Raw genomic sequence first — 14,730 nt, forward strand, 5'->3', positions numbered from 1 at the left:
GGGAAGGATGTTAACTTAGACTGGTGTCATTTTAAAACAACCAAAATGAAGGTTGCATTTGAATTTTACAGGTTAAAATGTCTTACTACTTAAAAATAAAATATTTATTTATTATTTAAGGGAGAATTTCAAGAGACACTTGGAAAATTCATTTCTGTTGAAAAAAAAAAAACTAATTTTTGATAAATCTTTTTTGAGGCTGTATATAAACTGCCAAGTATGGGTGTAAATGACAGGGTACCACACAATATAATGCAATAAATGACACATGATACAGGCCAAGATTATTGCGATCAAGCAATACTGCAATAATTAATAAAACAAGCAATTATAAAATGATAAGTCACAATCTTTTTTAGCTATGATACAAAATTTCAGTGAAAAGTTAAAAGAATCTTGTAATTTCATACTAGTAAATATCTTTCCTGTCTCGTCTGCCAATAACCAGCTGTTACAAACAACTTTACCGTTTTCAGCTACTTAAGTTTCAGGGCCAAGTTGTGTTTCCAGGAGCAAAGAAAAAGTCTGTTCAGATTGCTTTAGTTTATTGATATTTTGCACAGATGTCTCTGTCTTTGTTTTGCACAGAGGAGGTAAATGATTTTATCCCATTGATATTTTGCTCCATCCTTCTGCCAACATCAATGTCATCATATTTTAAGTTGTTCAAAGTTGTTCTTTCTAAGTGGCCACAATATAATCTGACGAAAACCAAAGAGTGCAAAAAAGAAAAGAGGGACATTTAGGCTCAAATCTCAGGTAAACTTCCATGAGTGTGGGTTCCAGCTGAAGAGAAAACTGACTCATGCTTTCGCCGAGAGAGCACAAAAAGAGGCATTATATTGTAACTCTCAGTGGAAGAAGAAATACAGTAGCAGTACTGTAGTCAGTAAAGAAAGAGCCAGTACAGACACATGCACACACACACACACTTACACACAACTTTCTCCTTGTTCTATGCTAATCCAGGGTTAGAGTTAAATGGCAGGCTGTGATGACTGAAGCTGCAGCGAGCAATAATAGCAGCACAGTCTCTTTGAAGAGTTATCACTCCCTTACATTAATGAGGGCAGAGAGCTGAGGTAAGACTCAGCTTCCATTACAGAGCACCGCACCCTCCTTTCACCCCCCCACTGCACCACCAAGGCTGAGGTTTGGCAGCTGATCTGCTCAGCTCAAGGCTGCCTTCACAAAGGCCTGTTTTAACCTCACAAAAACTGTGTGTGTGAGCAAAGCAAGCCCACATGTGTGATCCTTACCACTATTCATCAAATACCGTGACTGTATGATTACGTTTTTTTTAAGTGGAAATGTGAGGGTAAAGTCAAGCCCATACAGGAGAACCCCACGCAGTGTGGCTCATTAGTCAGCCCTCTGAATGTCTGCAAACGTTCTGCCCTGTAAAGACAAATGATGATTTATAAGTGTGTGTGTGTGTGTGTGCTCACCTGCGCAATGTAGGTGAAGAAACCTGCTGTCTTCCTGTCAGAGGAACAGTCGCCGCTCCTCCACTCTGCGCTCCCACTCCGTTCCTCAGGTTGTCAATCTCAGAGACCCCCTTCTCCCGGTCTGTCTGATTTGCCAGCAGACCTGCTGAGCCATTAGGTTTGGCAATGCTGATGGAGTTTTTCCCGTGAGACGTGACTGAGAGCACGGCGGCTTCAATGCTGCTGGTGGAGGAGCGGTTTCCGTTACGGGCCGCGGCTCCTGAGCGGCTGGGTCTCGGCAGGCTGCGATACTGCAGCGTGGAGCGGGCGCTCATGGGGAGGAAGACATCGTCGTGGTGACCCAACACCGAGCCTCCATCCTGCCCGCCGGACTTCAAACCTCCTGACAGTGAGCGTGCCCCAGATTTGGGCATCTTCCCCAGGGTGGCTGATCCACTGGTGATAGTGGCGCCACTCGCAGTAACCATGGTAACCATCCCAGCACCTTGCTTCTTGAAGCCGAAGGTGCTGGTCGGGGCACGTGAGGTCAGTGTGTGCATGTGGGACTGTGGGTCTGAGACGGTGTGCGTAAGTGCATTTGTGGTCGGCGTGCGGCCAGTGGAGACTGGCTGCTTCTTCGCCTCATCGCCGCTGCTGCGCCCGGCATCTGAGGGCGAGCGCTGAAGGCCGTTAGAGCGAGGAGAAAGACGTCCTTTTTCTGAGACCTTTACATCATCTGTCTTACCTGCGGGACAGATTGCGACATCAAGGTGAAGTGAAGTGACATGATTCCACAATAATTCAGCTCAACTAAAATACAAGATTTTTTTCTTTAACAAAAGTTTTCTAACATAACTTTAACAAATACATTTTTTAAAGTAATTCTGGAAGAATGATCTTATTATAAATATATAAACAAAAGCCAAGAAATGACACATGTAAACAGAAAAAAGTTGATCCTTCCTACTTTTTATTTGATCATTTATTGACTCTGTTACCTGAATTGTGGCTCTTGATGCCAGCTGAAACCGTGGAGCTTGTGCTGCTTGTGCTTTTTGTTCGGGGTGATGTCACCCCCACCTGAGTGCTCATGCCTCTTCTCCAGGAGCCTGTTTGGGACACCGAGGGGGTCTTCCTCCCTGAGCTGCCCTTGTCGGACTCATCAGAGATGTCGCAGGTCCTGCGGCTCCACTTGGAGCCCGTATCCATCCTGACCCCGGCGTCTGACCCTCCGTCTGGCCTCTTCACCTCGTCTCCTGCCCAAGCTTGATGAACTGCTGTGGAGGCTGAGTGCTTCTCTGCATCCGTCACAGGCTGGAAATGCACACAGTATGTCCCATTTAGTACTATAGAAGACACGTAGTCCAGGGGTTTAAAAATTGCTCTGTTTTATGACTACAACCGTGATCACCCTGGGTAATCTTACCAACAAGACAATAATGTTGATTAGGTCATGGCCTGAGCACAAAAAGTTCTAGTTAATTGGAAACAAAGGGGCTCATTTTTACTGTGCTTCTTAGAGTGAGCTACAAGTTTTACAGAAAGATGATCTCTGATTTCTGGCCGTTGTTAACTGAAATAATAAAGGTTTTGTAACAAAAGCAACTTATTAAAATAAACCAGATTGAATTATTTCAGTGTGTGTTTACATAAACCCACCTGATGTTTTGAGATTTTACAAAGTCAAATTTTTTTTCTCTCTCTCTGCAAATTTAAACTTAAAAGTTCACTAATAGTCAATGCCACCTGTGTATTTTTTAATTTTTTTGTTGTTGTTTTAGCTTTTTTTGAAAAACTGTTTATTCTTAAAAAAAAAAAAACGATATAATGTAACCAGTTCACCAGCTGCTTTATGGCATAAAAATGACAGGAGCAGTGACGATGACTCCTTTAAACTTCTGCGATTCTCTAAGAAACACACAAAAAAAGCTGCAGGTTGCTCTGCTCTGAGACCTAAAAGGAACCACAGTCCAGCCCGTGCGTGATTGCCTGAGGACAGGTGATGAGACTTTATTGACCTGCACCGTGTCAGGCAGCTGCACTGAGAGAAGGACCCCTCTATGCCGTCTTTTGTTTTGAAATCATCACCTCTACCTCTACAGCAATAATGAAACAGTCATTCCAGCGTCACTGGCTTCACATCAAAGTATACTGCTCATGGAGCAGACACATGATTTTGCTTGTGTTTTCATACCCCAGTCATGGCCTGCAATTTAAACTGAAGACTGACGTACAAATTAAAAGAAAATAAGAAACTAATTAAAACAATGAACCGACAAAAGTAACTTAACTAAATGAAGCAGTTTCTGGAGAAATGGTGGTGGGATTTAAGAAACTTCCAACTTTTCTCCCTCACACACTGCTGAAATAAGAAGCTGCTGATTATTAAATATCCATCAGCTGTGTTTAGGCTGAAAAGTAATTAAAACTTTGAATCAACCTCCTTCTGTCAGAAAAACTACAGCTTCAAATGTCACAATGTTTCAACTGTGTGTATCAACAAGCATTCCTGCACACACTGATGTGACATTTTTGGATTCTGGCGTAAAGAGAAATTGAACATACGGATACTTTAAAAACAAAGTAACTTCTAGTTTTTTGCTTTCATTTTCCACGGAAGTCCATGGCGCAACTGGGCATTTTAACAGTGATTTGTAGACTTGTTTGTGTAAATCAGGCCTTGTTTAACAGGCAGCCTGTAGGCTGGATAAAACTTTTTAAGATGCCTATTATGATGCCAAAACCTTAAACCTATCTGTCCGAATAAAATGCTAAAAACTGGAGTTACTTCTCTAACTTGAGCATCATATTATGCTAGTAGAAGTTGACTGTCTGTTTGGTGGTAAAAGCCTGTGGGTCAAAACTTGAAAACAACATTATTTGCACTCTCATGCAATACTTCAAGACGTCACACTTAAAACACATGTTGTGGATGAGCCTCAGCTACAACCTCATCAGATTTTAGCTCAACATATGTAAAACTGAGTCCATAATAACCATTCTGTTGACTAATGTTCATATAGTGTTCATCTTGTTTGGGATTTGTTCCAAAAGTTAATCAGTTGTAGTTGTACACCCAATGTTTACTTTCTGAAAGTTTCATTAAAATACGTCCAATAGTTCATGACAGACGAACACCTGCGCACACACAGACAAAAGCATGGCTGACAACCTTTGCCTTTCAGCAGTGCCAATAATCATTGCCTGCGGTCTTCAAACCCTCAGTAATCCTTACATACAGTGCCTTAAAAAAGTATTCACCCCTTGGATGTTCTATGCTTTTCTTACTGTAATAAATCAATCATGGTCAATATAATTTGTCCTGCTTTACAAAAACATTTTCTGTCCTATATTTACTCAGAGAAAGAGTATTGAAAAGTACAAGCCTGGGCATGAATACAAAAGGATTTCCAAGGCCCTAAACATCCCCAGGAGTTGTGTTAAATCCATCATCCAGAAATGGAAGGAATATGGGACATGTGTAAATCTACCAAGAGCAGGCCGTCCTCACAAACTGAGTGACTGAGGAATAAGGAGAAGAGAGACCACCAAGACACCTGTGAGCACTCTGAATGAAGTCCAAGGTTCAGCAGGTGAGATGGAGAGACTGTAGATATAAGAACTATTACCCAGCTCTTCACCAGTCTGAGCCTTATGGGAGAGTGGCGAAGGGAAAGCCAAGAAAACTCGATAAATCTCCACTAATGTCTCTATGCAAAAATCTCTAAACAATCTAGATTGTTTAGAAAGAAGGTCAGTTTATTTTGACCTTGATTGATTTATGACAGCAAAAAAGCATAAACCATCTAAGGGGGTGAATACTTTTTACAGGCACTGTACAGCCAACTTGCAACTGAAGCTAAATAGTCCTGTTTTTTAAGTCTTTTGGCCAAGATATTGACATTGCATGAAAGAAGATACTATTTTTCTACATTTTGAAGTTCTAAAATGTTTTATTCCAATCTTTCAAAAGTAGGTAATCATTGCGCTTTTGACAGATGTTTTTTTTAATCTATTGGGCACAATGATTTTAAATTTAAAAAAATTTTGCTATAAAACTTTAACAAAAAAAACTATCAAAATGTTTTCACTCAGATAATGCCGCATCATCATGTATTTTCTAGAAAACATAACAACATGTTTACATGGTTCTAGTGAAAAACACGATATTACCTCAAAAACATCACAAGTTTTGTCTTACGTTGTTTGATTATTTACTGTAGAAACAATACAGTTGTTCTGATTTGATGTAGACAACAAACATTTGACTTAGGACAGGATCTAAATAAAACTCGATTAGCAAAACAGGCCAAACCATTAGCTTTTATTCTTAGATTTTATGATATGTTTATCAGGGCAATTTATCTTAATCAATAAAGTTTAAATTCAAAGTTAACAAAAGATTAAAACTCTTGTCTAGTAAATTATATAACATTTTGGGTTGAATTGAATTTTTCAATGGTGTTTTTCAAACAAAACACAAAAATCTTTTTCTGAGATTTCTACTTTATCAGCTGATGATCAGATCTACAAAATGTATCTTAATAAGACACAGCAAAGTCAAAACAAGCCTCGTTTAAACCCATAGATAATCAGTGTGTTCAAGTCGCATTTTAGCACTCTGAAAGTTTCCTGCCCTCGAGGTTAGAAGCCTCTAATTCAGCTGAATTTTACTGGAGGAAGTACAAGAACATCTGTTTCTTCTGTCTTACCTGTGCGTTGAGGCCCTTGCGCTGTGTAGCAGGTGTGTTCGCATAGGAGGAGATGGAGGAACTGGTGTTGATGTCATCTGTGTCGATATTGTCACTGATGCCACTGCTCACGGAGCTGCTGTCATCCCAGCTACAAATACACACAGCAGACTCACTTTAATCCAAGTTAAATGACAGGTTGTTCAGTTTAGGGAGAATAAGAGAGTCCAATTATAGACTGCTATTATTTGGCAATATATTTCACCCTGTTTGTAGAGAACTTAAATTGACTCAAAGGACAACCAACTTCTAAAAATAAAGATGCCTTTTGGAGTTGTGGTGAGATTTTTTTAATCAACTAATTATTGATCTTTCCAATCCTTCTTTGTTTTGTTTGTCATTTGATGTTAGTCACAAAGGTTATTATGGTCATGGATCCATAACAATAGAATGTAATTGTTTTACTTAAACATTTATCATGATAAAGTGGGTGATGTTTAATTATCTTAAAATGTGTGACGTTATATTAATGGGGAAAAAAACTAAATTTTGCATCAAACAATTTTTAAAAAGAAAAGAATGTGATGTTTGAGACTGCCTGGGGGATTCTCTTCCTTTCTTCTCCAATAAACTGATTTCAACTTGGACACACACACAGACATGCACAGACTGGTTGAATGGGGTTGTCTATCATATGAACAAAGGCTTGTCAGAGGGGTGACATCATGGTGCGCTTGTGTGTCTGAACTGTTCAAACAGACCCATATGAACAGAGCAAACGTGCCAGGAGTTAAGGATATCTGCAAATATGTCTGTGTGTGTATTGGGGTGTGTGTATGCGCCTGGAGTCTGTGGGGGACAGGAAGCGCAGCCATTTGGCAAACATCACTTTGAAAGGAGCAGAGGGAGGCTGATGGTGACAGCCAGCACAGCGCTGGCTACAACAGACCTCACATTTGAAAAGCTAAAAGCATTTCAAATGTCATCAAAGAAACATTCATTATCACAGAGAGAAAGATTTTCACAACAAAGCAGATGGATTAGATGGGCTTCAATTCAGCTTGATTTTGGTCACATTTTTAGTGCATGTTTTTAAAATGGCTAGTTTATATGATATTGTACGGTAGACAATTAGCTTGTCGGTATGCTCGAACCAGATCACTTTGCTTTAGCCCTCCCGTGGCCTTCGGCTCAAAGTGACCTTAAGTTACAAGGCTTCTCTTCTTCTCTTCAGTTACGAGGGCTTCAGGAGGGTTAACCCACTCATCAATTATTAACACAATAACTGTAGAATGAATATCAAACTTTTTACCAGAAAAGATATCACTGGAAAACTTCCAAATAATAGTGCAGCTGTTATGACTAGAAACAGAATAATTCACTTTTGTTGTACTAGCTGAAGAAACAGTGCAAAATTTAAAATCTAGCATTCCTTAAAGAAATGCATTTTTTATGTTGAGAAATGACAGCATTATAGACATTTTGGTGAAATCTTAAAAATAATTTATGGATGATCTTACAGAATGCTACAAAACCTTGTACGATCTGTGAGTACTCCGGGATGGTGTTGTGATGACTCTCAGCTACTTCAACACCAAATATTAAATAAATATATGTAAAACTAACTGAGTTAAAGCCATGTTTGTGCTCTGCAAGGCCAATTAGCTGTGGTATCCATCTTGAATTAGTTTGACGCCAAAAGTTATTCATTGTAGTTTTAAGCAAAGATCTCTTGCGGTGTGTAGCCTCTAAAATAAGTTGGGGATGATGCTCAACTACTACCGCAAACATTTTTAGCTCAATATCTGTAAAACTGACTGAGTTAGACATTTTTGTGTTTGTTAAGATCAGTTGGCAGAAGCATTCGTCTTGAATTGAGGTGACTTCAATGGTTAGCTGTAAATGTACATCTGTGGATTACTTTCTGAAAGTTTTGTTAAGATCCATTAAGTGATTCATGAGATACTTTATAAACAGACAAACAAGGGTGACTACAATAGTAAATCCTAAACTTTCAATCAGAGGTCTTGCATGATTTCTTAATGCTTGGAGTATGTATTAGGAATGGCACTCAGCTACTACCATACTAAGTTTTAGAACAATATCTGTGAAATGGACTGAGTTATGCCCCATTTTTGTGTTTGTTCAGGTCAATTAGCTGTAGTGGTCATCTTGAATCAAGTTGACTCCAAAAGTTATCAGTTTGTTTATGCACATCCAATGATTAAATTAGAGTGTTTTACTGAAATTCATCCAGTTGCCCAAGAGATATTTTGCTAACAACACAGACAAATGAACACACACAAAGACTTTCAGCAGAGGGTGATAAACATGTAATAAAATCATCAAGACTGCAATGTCTAAATAAAGGACATTGACAGGAAGCGTTTTGTTTGGGTAACTCAGAATCTTGTATTGACTTTTAGCACTTGACAGCTTGTGGGTCGACATCCAACAACTGACATCTGCTCCCATTCATCATTCGTCCCTTTGGTTTGATCCTTATATAAAATCAGAGCAGACAGGGCTCTGATTCTTACAAAACTAAAACTGTGTTGCTCAGAAACTAACCGGGACGTCCTGGCATTTCCCACCAACGAACAAGCACACATCATAATTATAGCTTTAAATAAAAAAACTAAACAAAACAAGGTTTTCCAAAGGCTAAAATCCCAGACTCAGAAAAAAAAAACTACCAAACCCTAATCAGCTGGTTCTTGACAAACTATAGACCAAAAACATCTGCTACTTTTCAAACAACCTTGGTAACCACAAGATAAACACAGAGAAGACACGGTTTCCTTCTAGATTCACCAGGTGAATAAATCAACCAGAAGTTCAGTGAAGACATGGTTTACAGAGTTGAAAGCAGCCGTGGAGTGCAACGAGCTGAGAGGTGATGAAAGATTTAAAGTGACCACAACTGTTTCAACTGATCCATACAGCTGCAGGGGAAAGTCCCACACACACTGCATTTAAAGAAAATAAATCTGGAAAGCTCAGGAATATAATATATCAGTATGCCCTGTCCTTAAACAAACCTACAAGAACAGTTGAGAAATCAAAGCAGGCACTGTATAAAGTTTCTTTTGCATTCTTGTGCACACACACAGACACACACATTGTATCTACCTGTTCAGGGTGCCCGTGTTGCTGTGGGAACCAGGGCTCTGTACAAAAACGCCAAGCTGGACAGAGAGCTTCATGACTTCATGCAGCTGAGACAGTTCACACAAATAAATCTCTCCTCCCAGTCCCTCTCTTTCTCTGAGTTTTCTCAATGTCTCGCACAGCCTCTTTAGCTCTGGCCAGGTTCCTGGATCCTTTGACACTGATGCTTCATCCCCCGGGCACCGTTTGTCTGCACCGACACCGGGAGAAACTGAAGAGAGGCAAGGGAAAGACCTGCCCTATACTGCTGGAAACATGAGCCTCCCCGGAGACCGTTAACCACTTCACTGCTGCAGCCACACCACTAAAGCTCACACTCACATACACACAAACACACCCTGAGCCCTAAATAAGCCACTTGAACTCAAGAAGTATCAAGTCAAAGCCACACGATTGGAGACAAACTAAAACAGAAGGAAAATCCTCATCCTGCAGTTGCTCTACTGTGCCTTTCCCAGCTATGGTTTATGTGTACTGAGCCTCTGTGTGTCCAAGACTGCAATTTCCCAGACAGATCCACCCTGACCAACTGACAAGAGAGTGCTAATTAGAGATCAGGCCAAACGGCGTGGCCCAGCCCACAGCCTCCTGCTGGCAAAGCAACCCGCCAGTTACCAAGCGCCGGGCCCTTTACGGCCAATCACAGGAAATGGAGACATTAACCACAGGCTGCCCCCAGGAAGAAGTGGTGCCAAAGACAGAAAGTCGAGTTCAGCATCTAATAGATTACCACTCAGTGGAAGATGTGAAGTTCTTACTCTTTCAGTTCATTCAAGTCACAAAGTTATACATTTTCATCATCTAGTCTCTGGTCATGTAATGAGCTTTGGGCCATTTGAGATGGATGGATTCTGGGTCAGCTGACTAAACCAAATGGAGTGTCCGGTTTTAAATGTTAAGTACAAGCTTAAATCAGGATAACACAAACTCTTTCACTTGTTAAATGAGATAAAAGTTTTGTAAACCAGTCAAACTGGGACAGTGGTGGAGAAAAAAAAAAACATCAAGACTTTCCACATAAGAACCTTGTTTCTTGCCAGGTCCCTTTAGACAGTTTGCTGCTCTCCCAAAGGGGTCAGAGTTCAAAGGCCAAACCTCCAAATTTCCTTAAAGAGAAAAACAGAGTGGGGGAGGCAGGAGGGCCAAAGAAAAAAAGAAAAGGCTCCCACATGGGTCAGCCAATAGTAGTGTATGTTAGTGTCCTGAGAAAAAGCCAGTGGTTGTGTTTGCTTTTACTATTCTTGTGGGTGTCTCTCGGGACTGTGGTCAGTTGGACGGTTGGTCTGCCGGTCAATTCAGCTCTTTAGTCTCCCCCCCCCGACAAAAACTAGTCCAACTCTGGCCCAAGTACACAGGGTCTGTGCCGCAGAAATGTACACACAGACATGCAGCCACAACAGAGCTATGAGGCAGAAGTAAGGGGATTTCCTGCGTTTGAGGGGAGACTACTGCTCCTCGTCCTGCAGCTGTATCATATAACCCCCAAATCTCAGTCTGTCTGCCCAGATGGGGAGACAGACGGTGGAGGAAGAGGGAAAGACTGACAGACTCTTTCTAAGTCTCTCAGACTTACAGGCCTCAGGGTTTGGGAGGAAACAGATAGCATCACAGTGAGGCTGGCAGGTGACTTCTGCGTGAATGTACGGACAGAAGAGCCTGTATGACGACTAAACCACCAAACATATCAACACCATCAGATGCAAAACAATGACAAGACAACCGTTTCCACAAGTATAGCTGAAATGTTTGGGCTTCAGTAGGAAAAATATATTTCTACTGTACAAGCCTTGACATGCACAAAATCCTTAGAGGCACGTTTTAGGCCACTTGAGGTGGAAAAACAATAAAAAATGTTAAAAAAAAAAGGGCAGGACAAGTTGTCCCAGCTCCTGAAAAGTTGTTTTACCAGTTATAATGTGTCTGAGAGAAACACTAAAGTTGCTTCAAACTGAATAACTACTTCGAGGGTTTAACAATGTAATAATTAAAATCAAGCTCCGGGCAGTTTAGATCTGAAGCATAATTTAAGTCCATTACATTCATCACAAGTGTCTGTGATAAATTCAACAGCCTGATAAGTGTAATACTTTTTATGGTGTGATTTTTAAGTGTTTATTTAATTAAACAACTGTGCAGGGAAATCCGGGAGTTGTCTTTTGAGCTAAAGCTTGATACATAAATGGCACTGTGCTCTGCCAACTGTTTTGATCCAAGCATCGTTTTAATAATGTCACTGCTGTCTAAGCTTAAAAGAAAAACTAATTTAATGCCCTTAAAAGTACTTTGAAAAGATTTTAAAACTGAGTTTTAACATTCCTTTAATCCTTCTTTTGTAATCTTTCCATTAACTAAAAACAAAGAATAACAATGTAAATGTATTAAAAAAAAGAGATTTAAATTGATTTCTTTTCCTTTTTTTTTCTAAAAGTCAGCTGTCAGATGCACAGACTGGGTTGATAAAGAAGGCGAGTAAAAGAGATGCTGGGACATTCTGGGAAGGAGACCAGGAACTCTGTGGTACGAAAATAACACAGCTATCCCCGCTGTGATGATGAGAGACGGGAGTGGACGGGACAGTGAGGAATGTATGTTTTTCTGGCTCTCTGTTTCCCATATCTGGTCCCATTGTCTCCTTTATTGGGAAAACATTTGCTGTCCGCATTCAGAGAATTTATCAAAGCGTTCAGATCCCTCTGGCCGCCTCTCTTTCACACACACTTCCTTTGACTCCACTCTTTCTGTGTGTGCGTGTGTGTTTGGTGTGTAAACACACAACTTCTATAGATGTGACCGACTGACCCGGATCTGCAGTGAAAACACACTGAACCCTTTACACATGTGTCATGCATCACTTCGCACAGGCACACGACTCCCCCACGCCGCATCCACTCCACCTTAAAGACCGCTGGGACAAACATGGAATTTCTTACACGAGTTAGAAAAGACAGCCAGCAAACAATCAAACCTTTTTTCACCTCAGTGCTAGAATGAAACACACGGCTGTAACTCTTGCCTCTTCTGTGCTCTGAGACTTGCTCCATATATTAGGAAGGAAATTCTACAGACAGGCAGAATATTCTAAGAAACGCTCTTTTTTCATGCTCATCTGGTTTGAAACCTTATTTGAAAGTGTCTCCATGCAACATGTTGAATTTCTTTAAAGAGCTAAAAGATTATTAGGACTCTCTTCTTTTAGCAAACCACTTGATTTACTTATTTTTGATTTACTTGAACAGTTTTGGTGTCATATACAGTTGACATCAGTAGATATGCAATCTAATTTGCATTTGTGACATTTACCGTCACGAGTGCAACTGACAAGCACGCAATTTGCAGAAAAATTGCCCACTAATGTGCATAATGGTTGTCTGTATGCCATCAATATGAAGTCAGAAACCAAATGTGTTGATGCCACTTTGTACTTTATTTCCTGGTAAGTCATTTGTAAAAGTTTACTGATGTTGCGGCTTGATTTATTTTATTTTTTAGGGAAATATATAAATGTACAGAGACAATTGACATTGTCCAACCTGAACTTCAGGAAAGGAATATACTAGAAAAATTTAGATGTAAAAAATAAAAGTCTAAACTAAACTGGAATATTTTTTAATATAAAAAAACAATACATTAAAAAGCATCTTGGGACAAAATATAATGGTCTGCAGCCTGTCTCAAATCTCTAAGCAGACTTCTATCCTGAAGCTTTAAAGTAAAATGTGGATCAGATTTAAACTTTAAAGAGGAATGAAACATTTTTTTTAGACTTTCCTCTGGTATGCATAAAGATTTTAAATCAGTGGAGGTTTAGAATAGTCAGACTTCCTCTGTACCGAGGCGTTTACAGGAGATGAATTCAAATCCAACACACTCTGCTCATTTTGCTCTAGTTTGTCTAGTTTTGCTCTACGGTTTCCTCCCAAAGACAGAGTCAGATTCCAGCCTGGGCCAGAAACATGGGACAGAGCCTCAGACCTCTTTGTTTTCTTTCAGAAATTACCGGTTCAGTGGTTAGCGCCACTCACGTTTCTGAATCACGCTGCTACCACTGTGATTGATTAAGCGTTTTGTATTTTTGCACGGACTGCCTTCAGAAGAACAGAAATGTAAAAAAAAAAAAAAAGGGAAAAGAAAATTGAAAGCGAGATTAGACAAAAAACAAACAAAACCAGAAACAATGAGCATAACATTTAACAAAGATGAGAATGTTTTAACCCACTGAACCCTCTTTAGGATAAAGTAAAGTGCCTAATAGGAGCCCAAAGAGCCTTGGGTGGTGTTCTGCTGTTATAGTAACCAAGGTAACGGAAACTTTCTTAGACCGTCTTTGTCTGTTTCTCTTTTTTCTATAAACAAACATCTTGGTTTTGATATCCCCCCCCATTTTAAAATATTACTCATGCCCGAAAGACCTCAATAATACTGTTTCCCTTTGAAAGAATCAAAATTCAACCTTACTGACCTCTGGGTCCTCCATCCTGTCATTCTTTCCTTTTTATTTAGACTCATCAGACAAAAGAAAAAAACTGAATGCAGATGAAAGAACACCCTATACTGTAGCTGATGGGGTATTTGTGTAATCATTATTAGCTAAGGAAAATGTTTAAAATTATATTAGCTTCCGATTCACATGCCTCAGACAGTAGCTTCACAGTTTTCAGCCAGCAGGGTTTCATTACACATAACTGGGACAAAGCAGAATGCTGTTTTGAGCATGATTGTAGCTGCCAGCCAGAATCTGACAACTTGAATTACAATCCGAGTATTTGCATGCAGATCGCTATGGGCTCAGATTAGATTCAATAACATTCCAAGCTTGTAAATAATGTTCACAAATTATTTTAGAGTTAAATGTTGGACATCAATCCAACACGTTGTCAGATTAAGATTTAAATCTACATGCGTAGTTCAGTTCCCATTATGATACAATTAAATATAGTTAAAATTGTAACCTTTACTTTGATTCAGTTCTCAATCCTGAACATGCACATTGAGGCAGGTGACAGTGGAGAGAAAATACACCCATTTAACAAGAAGAAACCCCCAACAGAACCAGGCTCAGGATGGACAGCCATTGCATTAACCAGCAGGAGGTTGACAGATAAAAAGATCTGTAAAACCATTGGCCCATTGGTTGTACAGACTGATTTGTGATTGAGCTGTCACTGTTAAGTCAGTCTGAGTTACCTCTTTGAGTTTTACAGACCTTTCTGTTGAGTATCACACCAACAGTTGTGGAGCTGTTTTGGGAAATGGCTCGTTAACTTAAAAAAAATTGTATCAAAGTCTAAAATTATGTTTTAATGAATGGATTATGCTGACACGTTAGCTTAAGCAGGAAATTTTCAAGTACAAAAAAGTATTTAAAGAAAAAATAATAATTTGTGTTATTGGAATGAAAACAAGTCATTCTGACAAAAAAATTATCTTCAAAACTTTTATGA

The 14,730-nt window shown here is 39.7% G+C and overlaps 1 protein-coding gene across 11 annotated transcripts in view; it reads right to left on the bottom strand.

Annotated features, from left to right (window-relative positions):
* nav2a (neuron navigator 2a) overlaps positions 1-14,730 on the bottom strand; it is a 228,525-nt gene that overhangs the window by 24,336 nt on the left and 189,459 nt on the right. For 10 of the 11 annotated variants that reach the window (XM_037980061.1, XM_037980062.1, XM_017426754.3 and 7 more), the window contains 3 exons: positions 6,140-6,269; positions 2,426-2,741; positions 1,449-2,172 (listed from right to left, as the gene is read on the bottom strand). In XM_037980061.1, coding sequence (XP_037835989.1) covers positions 1,449-2,172; positions 2,426-2,741; positions 6,140-6,269 — 1,170 coding nt within the window. Of the gene's footprint in view, positions 1-1,448; positions 2,173-2,425; positions 2,742-6,139; positions 6,270-9,250; positions 9,684-14,730 lie in introns of those variants that run through there. The other variant, XM_037980069.1, reaches the window with a different exon arrangement.

The sequence above is a fragment of the Kryptolebias marmoratus genome, linkage group LG15, assembly GCF_001649575.2.
Source record: "Kryptolebias marmoratus isolate JLee-2015 linkage group LG15, ASM164957v2, whole genome shotgun sequence".
Classification (NCBI taxonomy): Eukaryota; Metazoa; Chordata; class Actinopteri; order Cyprinodontiformes; family Rivulidae; genus Kryptolebias; species Kryptolebias marmoratus.